This window comes from Apostichopus japonicus, chromosome 5 (assembly GCF_037975245.1).
Source record: "Apostichopus japonicus isolate 1M-3 chromosome 5, ASM3797524v1, whole genome shotgun sequence".
Classification (NCBI taxonomy): Eukaryota; Metazoa; Echinodermata; class Holothuroidea; order Aspidochirotida; family Stichopodidae; genus Apostichopus; species Apostichopus japonicus.
Window position 1 is genome coordinate 3,566,647 of NC_092565.1, and position 9,930 is coordinate 3,576,576.

Sequence of the window (9,930 nt, forward strand, 5' to 3'; positions counted from 1 at the left end):
TGTAATCCCATATCATGAACTTAGGTGACATGTTTTTTTCTCTCATTTTTCCTTCCTTCTTCAGGCTACGGGCATATCGCCCCTGTTACTGTAGCCGGCAGGATTTTCTGCATGGCTTACGCAATCTTTGGAATCTCGCTACTGTTGCTAGTTCTTGCAAGTATAGGCTCGCTGTTGGCTCGAGGTGCCACGTTAACATATCGTATGCTGCACGGCAAGATAGGAACGATGACCATCGGAAAGAGGAAGAAGAAGAACAGGCAAGACGCAGAAAGCAGAGCAGAATCATATCAAAGGCAAAATGGTGCCGCAGCAGTACAAGAGGAACATAGAGGCAAGGTTATCGATGACATCTGGGGAACTGTTCGCTTCGACAAAAATGGCAAAATGATAATACCCGAAGATGCTTCATCCAAATCCCCTCAATCCTCTTCTACTTCCAGTGATGAAAAGGATCCTCACGGGCCTCGCGTCAAGTTTCCCGATGATGATGATAATCGTAAGCCGAAGCGAAATGCTGTAGGAGATGCTAGACCGCATCACCGTTCGCAACCTCCCACACCAGGGCCTTCGGAAGAGGATGAAGTAGAAAAGAGCATCGGTTTTGGAGTCACGGATGAGAACGTGGAGGAGGAAGAGGTTAATATTCCCCTCTACGTAGTCCTGGTTTTGGCGTGTATCTACATTGTACTATTGGCAGGTACGTTGCTTCTCTGGGAGGACCAATGGGATTTCTTTGACGCGCTTTATTTCTCCTTCGTCACACTAACGACGATTGGGTTCGGTGATTTGGTTCCTCAGCATCAGAAGAACCTGTTAGGATGTACGTTCCTCATTATATTAGGCATGGCTATCATATCTATGTGTATCGCGCTAGCGCAAGAATTCATCATGAGGAAGATAGCTTGGCTTAGTCAAACGGTAGGTGTGGCGCTGGTACGATCATCTTCGAAAAAAGATAATTCACAAACTAATGAATCATCATATACATAATCAGCTTTCAAAAAATTAGTCTCATGAAATATGATCAACCACTTCAAACGCCTTTTTTGTTTGTTATAATCATGCTAAGCTTTCGAGTTGACACACAAGGGTTTAATTTTTAAAATGTTAAAACAACTTTAAACAAAAGAAGGTAATGAACAAAATGGGGGTGACTTTTTTCAAAACTTCTGATTTTTTTCCAAATTTGTTGACGAGATAAATAACATAGCATTTCAATTACACCAAAGACATGACTAATTGACCACAATTTTAAGTTTACCAATACTAAAACTAACCACCTTAACAAAGAATTCAATCTCACTGAAATTAAGAGAGAAAACTTTAGAAACGTAACTTTTGTTTCGTTTAATAATCCTTATCACCCTTCTCTTCGGCAAAACGCATCAAGATAACCTGAAATAAACTATAATTGATTGACTCCTGCAGGCTTGAAACATTTCTCTTCTTTTGTAGAGTATAGAATCAATGAATGCAAGAGTTCAATGGTGATCGTAATACTGCTCTTTAAACTGATTCAAACAGTGATATAGATCATAATTGATTGACTCCTGCAGGCTTAAAACATTTCTTCTTTTTGTAGAGTATTGAATCAATGAATGCAAGAGTTCAATGGTAAACGTAATACTGCTCTTCAAACTGATTCAGACAGTGATATAGATCATAATTGATTGACTCCTGCAGGCTTAAAACATTTCTCTTCTTTTGTAGAGTATAGAATCAATGAATGCAAGAGTTCAATGGTAATCGTAATACTGCTCTTCAAACTGATTCAGACAGTGATATAGATCATAATTGATTGACTCCTGCAGGCTTAAAACATGTATCTTCTTTTGTAGAGTATATAATCAATGAATGTAAGAGTTCAATGGTGATTGTAAAACTGCTCTTTAAACTGATTCAGACAGTGATAGATATTAGTTTTGTACCACCATGATATCGTTCCTCTTTAAATATATTAATTGAAGTTGTTCTTGACATGCTATAACTACAACTGCAATTAACTTGAAAAGCTTTTTATCGCAGTGCTTGGTGTGACGTGGCATATCGTGATTTATATCGGTATGCAGGCTGTATCGCGCATGCGTGTTGTATTATGAGATTGATAAGGAGGTGCCGTTGCTCTCCGTCGTAAAGACAAAAACACGCACATTGGTTTTATGTCGTTGTAATTGCAAGAAGCTTTCTCAACATTCGTAATGAATTTTATTACACTAGTTGATATGAAGTTAAATAATTGCTTTATATTTAATGTGTACATCTACAGAGGAATATTTGCAAAGCTATCTCATTTGATTCATTTCAACAGTTTGATTAGACTTTATATTTAATTTTCATTTTATTCATAAAAATCGTATTAATCCTGAAATATATGGGCAACGGTAAACCAAATATATACATCGATAAAAGTGAAGGGAAAAAACCTCTGCAGAGTCATAATATAATTCGCAGTACGCATGCGCATGTCATGAGTTGGGAATGAGTACATATAAGATTATAATACAGAGGTATTCCTTATCGAAGGTCAAAGGTGTTGTCTCTACATGTGCTAGAAAGTGTCAGCTGTATTATAATTCCAATGTCAAAACACCCCCTCACCTGCTAATTAGACAGTCCCAATTAAATATAGTAAACTAATTACCACTAATATTTAGGGTTAATACTAATAACGTCTCACGTTTTCAGTGTGATGATGTGCTTGACCTTGTCATGTTTTCATTAGTGCAAGTAACTTTTAAATTGCTCCCATATTTCATGAATGAGGTTTAAGCGCGCATAAGACTGATATATAAACATATTTGTGTTTAGTATTATCCTGCGAATTACGTTTTTTTTTCTCGAATGTGTACCATTTGGAACAATGAACCGGGTTACTATATTGCCCTACATTCCATGTAGAAGCAAATAGTGTCAAATATTAAAGAGTGCATAGAAAAATTGTTGCAAGATTTTAAATTCTTCACAAGCAATGTAAATAAATATATATAAATAGTGTAATTAATATTTTGTATGTAATTATATATTAGTAACGTAAGTCAACGTTTACATCTTATAACAGTAGCCTTTATACTGATAAGCGTATAGATGTGAACTTCTATATGGTTATATTTATATTTCAATATTTTGTAAGATTTATTTCATAAAGGCGATTTTTATTTTATTGAATGGAGAAGAAGAAAATAGATACGGAATTCCTCTATCATCTTTAGATAATTTAAATTAAATAATGTACTTGATTCTACACTCGCTTATTAAAGGTACCGTATGTTGTATAAAACCCAAGTATAGCACGCTACCACGGAAGAGTTTCTTGAGATTATGTTATCGACCTGTCTTGGTTGTAAACTGACCATTTTTTACCAATTAGTCTACAACGCCTCCGATCATATCATTTTTTGTATGAGGGTCTTTCGTGTATATAACCGCTACACTGTAGACATGTAAGGACATTTATTCCACACAGTGTTTATACACAGAGCCTCATGGTGTTAAGAAGCTATGCAGGCTAATTGTAGAGCCAGAGGTCATTTCACGACCGTGACGGGTCGATTACGTATATCACAAAACTTTCCTAGCTATAGCGTGCTGTAATTGGGGCAAATAAAGCTGATCTTTAAGCTGATATTTGGAATTGCTATCCTCATTTTCGTTAACTAATGGTAGTATAGGCCTATACAGAGGAGAGAGGGAATAGTTGTATGTGTATGTAGAACATAACTTACCATCGTATTTCAATATTTGTCATTTCTATCTAACATTGATTTTAATGGAGTATTTTTATTGTAACAATTGGTTAATACTATATAAAGACACTTTGTGGGTCATCAACCTTCTAAATATTGCGGGAAATTCAATCAGCTGGTTATGTTTGCAATCTAGCATATCATGTGACACAAATTATGTGAGTATAATAATGTATAATGGTGCAATATACCTTCAAAATATCATTTTGAAATTAATGTAATTGATCGGCAGTTAGCATTGCCATATATGCAAGTGTTTAACATCTACATGTAACCGTTGGAGTGACAACCAATACGTTGAAACTAGAGTAATTCACATATACGTTTCTATATGTAAACTATATGTTTACATTGATGGAAAACTTCAAAATGATATGCAACTATACACATAGATGTTCAACACTGGTATAGAGTGTAAACATATAATATTGCAGAACATTGTAATGTGCGCAGAGCTAAGTTCCTGTTGCAATGGCATTTCCCGCGGAAATAGTATCCGTCTGCCCAGCATTTAATAATTTTGATTGGCCTATATTTAAACACATATAAGGTATGAGCGTGGCCTGCTGGTAAGTCTACTTTCCAACATGTAACTTTAATGTCGTACAAGTAAAACAAAAGAAAAACCGCAAAGGAATATTTCGTTACAATGAACTATATGGCATAGAGTACGCAGACATAATGTAAAAACGGCTGTTCATTTGTTTCTAACAGTTTTTTTTTTAAATTTTATTATCGCGGAATTGATATACAAGCAAATTTGAATGCGTATGACTTGTTGCCACCATTATTGAATTTAAAAAAAACTGTGTCAGTGAGATATATGACGTTTTACATCAATTTCAAGATGCCTGCATTATTGTGTTAAGTAACTTTAATAAGAAAATATGTAGTGAAAATGCCGAAAATGTTACAATATACTACAATTGTCGAGTAAAAAAAGTATAACGGTTGAAATATTCACGTTGTCTTTTGTAAAATTGTCTTTCAGCTTGTGCCTCTGTCAATGGTTTGATATAAGGATAAAATAAATTATGGATAAACGAAAGATAATCTGTGATGTGTTCTTTTGCATTGAAAATTGCAACAACAACAAAATTAAATATAGTTAATAAAATTGACTGGTTTTAGCCTATAGGGTGAGAGGCGAATCTGTTAATTAAAGGGGAATCGAACTGCACCACAAGGACCTATATATTTGAAGGTGGGTGTGAATTAGGGGATAAATACGAGGGGAACCGGTCTTAAATTTGATTTGAGACCGATGATGACGTCATCGAGGAGGCTGAGCGGACCGAGGCGATAGCCGAGGTCCGCTGCCCTTCTCGATGACGTCATCAGAGGTCTCAAATCAAATTTAAGACCGGGTACCCTCGTTTTTATCCCCATTCATAAATGACCCTCACAAATGTTAGAAAACGGCATTTTTTCGCAAATTTTTGCTGATCTGTATTTAATTCTCCTAATGCCTCCCTTGATCTTTTTCCAGAATGACGTAATAGTAACCTCATTGTAAAACAGCATTTTCTTCCGACGAACATTAAGAGTGAAAAAATACGAATGAAGCAGTGTCGTTTGGTCTTAAATTTTTGTACTTTAATCCATTCAAACACTTAAAAATGGAGGCAAATGCAAATTAAATAAGTACAGATGAACAAATTTCTAAAGATAACATTGTAAAACGTTTTTTTGACCTACCAGGTCAAATTGCGCAATAAACAGATGCTGAGTTGTGTGTGTGTTCTGGAAAGTCCGTAAACGCTACAACACAGTTAGGATAGCAACGTTGCTTGTTGCTAACAATCTTTTGAGTAGAACTCGTCTATCCCTGGTCGGTAGATGAACCGTTCAAATAAACGTTTACTGGACCTGAGAATGAGCAGTTTTTGAAGAGGTTCCGAGCTCCATTGTTCGACAGGTGTTCTTGTAGTAACAGCAGTGTTATTGCGAGTCTGAAAGATCGTTAGGCCTAGTCCCTGGTCAGTAATGTCGTTACTGCTAGTAGTAGTAGTGCTAACGTTATTGTTAGGCTTAGCAACAAGGTTTCTACTGTTACTAGTGTCAACATTGGACGCTTTACGCTTCGGTTCTTCGTTGAAGCACCCCGATAAGGGTGCTGACATTGACTCTAGCCCAAAATTAAGCTCAAAATTTATCCCTAAGTCATTCATGTTACTCGAAGTATTTAGCTGGATGATTTAAGAAGTACGTACAGTGTGTATTGAAACTGTGTGTCTGAAAACATATACAGTACTACTGCTGTAACTGATTGAAAGTAGGCTATATATACTGTACAGTGTTCTTTGCAATTTGGAAAATTTCTTTGCCCATAAACATATTTGCATATACTCATGGCATGTCTTCATTTCTTTTAATTATGACGTCATGATTGCCACGGCAACAAACCAGTGTTTGTCTAACAATTCGATCCTGAAGCAATTCTCCTCTCTATACACTCGACCAGTCTCGAATCGCATTCGAGACTGGTCCAGTATACAGAAAGTTTGTTTAGGCATTTATGAATACCTCTTACAAACAGCTCAGAAAAATGTTCCTTTCGGGAAATATCGATGTTTAAAAATTACGACATAGGATTGTCATTTTAGGATAGGACCTGTAAGCTGAAGATGAAATCTCTTATCTTCACTTTCCTTTTCCTATATTTTCCCTAATATTTTCAATTTAAAGCTAAATTGTATTACTCCGAATAACTATCCCGGTGCTGTATAAGATAACAAGTTTACACTTGATCATATATATATATCATACACAAAGTTTTAGCTGGAGAAAGACATGAATATTCAGTTACTTGTGGGTGTGTCAAGTCATATTTAGAATTGCTCAAGTATTCCGTTTAGGTTATGAATTAATTAGGTAGATAATAATAAGTCGAACGTTACCTCTATTTTTACATTTGGGGGAGATGTTCACCATAAACAACAATCGCAATGTAAACACTCAATGACTCCTGCTGGAGTAATGTGTACACAAGTTTTGTATAAATTCTGGGCAAACCTAGTCCCGATTCGCTTGAATTTTATCTAATGGAAATTTCAGTGTATTTAGCAACTTCCATTGATATTTACTAACCGCAGCTCTCATATTTTGTGTTAACGAGATTTGAACAATATAGACATGGTCAAAGGATTCAACCTGAAAGTGGTCGGTGAAGTGTGGTTCCATTTGAATAAGCAATAACAATATATAGGTTACCTAAACATGAGGCAACCCCCCCCCCCCCGCCCCTCCCCCCACACACACTTGATTAGTGTCAAGTTCAAGTATGATGACGGGTTTCTGAAAGTTCTAGCCACCCTGTTCCCTTCTCCGAACCTCAAGTTGATCAAATTTCTTTCATCCCCCCCCCCTCCCGTCGGCTTCGATACTATAAGCCAACCTGACCCTTTCTTATATACGTCCAAAATTCCTTTGTTTGAGTAATAGGCTATCAAAATGGGACACCTTCCGGGGGCTTCGACCTCTGGACCTCCATAGGCGTTTTATAATACATTCCGATTAAATTCAAATTTTCCTTAATGTATTTCCGTGCTTAGGTTAAACTAGCTACATGAGAACTGTCTGAAAGTATTGCAGCTTCCGCTATCGCTACATAGGTAAACAAGACTTTACTTATATGGCTGTTAAGGGTGGGGGAGGGGGAATGATTCATCGACCGCTCAAATTTCCCGTGGTGTTTTTTTTATAGAGGTGCGTGTTTGCCTACATGCTGTTTGATTGCCCTAACTCCCCCATACTCCCCCCCCCCCCACCTTGGACTTCCTGACGCAGGCACGATTCATAATTGAACACTGTTTCACTATTGTACTATACCGTCCTATGCTCTATACATCTAGTTCTTTCGGTTCTTTTCTGTTAATAATCGACCGAATTGAAAAGCTGTGTCTTGCTTTTTATTATTATTTGATACTAAAACCTATCAGCTATGTAGTTCGTTAGCTTGCCAAAAAAAAACATATTTTATGTACACAATGCTTTATATATAAATATTTCTGGTTTTTATGGATTGTACGTGATTAACGCTAATCAGGTACCACGGCGACGAAATGCTAACAATCGAATATATAATGATCAGTTAATGACTTTAACATTCATTTAGGGAGACACAATATTGAAAAGTGCATTATATAGTTTTATTAATAACAATAATTAGTTTGAGCAGTTCTCGGTCAGTAGGTTTGAACTGAACGCATCGACTAAAAAATATGATAAATATAATAAATTTAAAAAAATCCTAAACATTGTATGTTTATTAGTTTAGTTTTAAATCGAAGATGTTAATATAATCACATCTTATGGTTTTAACAGTTCTACATATTCAATCGAGTACAGCGTTTATGAAACACTTCATTTCTTTTAGATAAATAACAAATATGGTTTATCAATCGCGAAAATGTGTATACCATTGATTCAAACCGCGAGCCTGATTGGTATCACCGGTTATCACAATTCAAACATTGTCGTAAGTTCTATTTCAGATGAAGCGAGAAATATGAGAAACAGGTGTGTCATATTTCTTTAAAAAATATTCATTACTTTGTCTAATGTATGCCTACGGTACCATCTGTTAATTAAATATGAAAAACACTAATATGCAACAAGCGTAATGTATTCTTAGTCCAGAGGCAAATTTATTTTGCCTAATAATATAATAACGCGCATATTTTTAGCAATTCCTCTCCTGCGTTTTTGAGATATTCATAATTGAAATAATCACAGTTCTTTTATCATAAGTGAACTATTAAGCGAACAGGTGCGATATCATAATTGCACAATGAGTTTCCTTATTGTTTCTAATTTATTGTTTGACCTTAGATTGGACAAACTGTGGTTCTACCTTTACTTTAGGAATGTGAATTTATCTATACCCCAAATGACCTTAATGTATTCATATATGTTAATACAATGACCTGCATCCCGATTTTGAAGAAGAAAATATCATAAATATTTTAATGAGGAACCTAAAAAAATTGTCATGATTCATCTAATATCTTCAACTTCAGTTTTGGTACAAAATAGTAAATTATGTTACCTCAACAAGTACATAGGAGTTGAATGCAAAAGTCACCAGGAGGCTTATGTTCCACTTTCATGTAAGCCGAAAATAAATTGTCCTCTGTACTATCCTTTTTACATTATCTGAACTTTAGAAAGACAGAAAGCATACGGATAATTTTCGTATCATTTGATAATTTTTCCATTTTGGTTTTTAAAAGTGCATTGTAGTCACCATTCATGAGGTATCGATGCCACAGATATATATGATCTGTGACAAAAAAAGTCACACTACCGCTTTGCAACAGTGGTGAAGAATTGAGGCAACCATCTGTAAACTTGCGTCGACCGATTTCGAACGAACAACATTTTGTGATAACTTCTTTTTTTACCATTAATTCGATATTAATAAAGTATTTCAGGGTCAGTATGTTTTGAAGGACTAAAATTGAAACAGTAGCTGCTCTTTTTTCAACAAGAGCAACAGCAATCGACTTGAACAAGCATACGTCCGTTTTAACACTTGACCATTTATGCGTTTTTTTGTTGTTGTCAATTGACCAATCACAGACTCGCAATTTCGTAGCAGTCACAAGTCCAGATGCAGCTGTACACCCCTTTCCACCAATAGTTCAAGAACAATCCAGAGGTTCGTGTACTTTCAATTAGTTCTCCCTTCATTATTACAGATCGAGCTCAGACACCAGTTTAAGATAATTTTGGTACGCAATAATTGTTGGAATGCTTTTTAATAACACATGTTAAATCCCATCAGATAAATGTTTCTATGAAGAGTTATGACGTCATACGGTGACATCGTAATGAATTACGCATTTGTTAAAAATTGAAGAAGAAAAAACAGTTTTCAGACTTTTCTCTTCATTTAATAAGTGGAAGTTTTTCTTCTCATCTGAGAGAACGGATCATTGAAAGAGGAACACAGGGTAAAGCGATTAAAATTTGAGATGAGCTATAGCTATCCTATCTTTGAGAAAACAGAACTACTCTTGAAATGCACAGGTGCCGCCTAACGCATTAATCAATATCACAGTAGGACGCATGCGCTCATACTGGGTGACTAATGTCCCATCTAGTACACTGACCCAATTGCATCATTACGTTTTTAGCAGACCATGAAGTGGAAAGTGCTGTACTCTACAGACAACATTCG

The 9,930-nt window shown here is 35.7% G+C and overlaps 1 protein-coding gene across 4 annotated transcripts in view; it reads left to right on the plus strand.

Annotated features, from left to right (window-relative positions):
- The window catches only part of LOC139967326 (potassium channel subfamily K member 18-like), a 49,859-nt gene extending 48,699 nt beyond the window's left edge, over positions 1-1,160 (plus strand). For all 4 annotated transcript variants that reach the window (XM_071971004.1, XM_071971003.1, XM_071971005.1 and 1 more), the window contains one exon: positions 65-1,160. In XM_071971004.1, the coding sequence (XP_071827105.1) occupies positions 65-993 (929 nt within the window). In that variant the 3' untranslated portion in view covers positions 994-1,160. The remainder of the gene's footprint in view (positions 1-64) is intronic.
- The last annotated feature ends 8,770 nt before the right edge of the window (positions 1,161-9,930 follow it).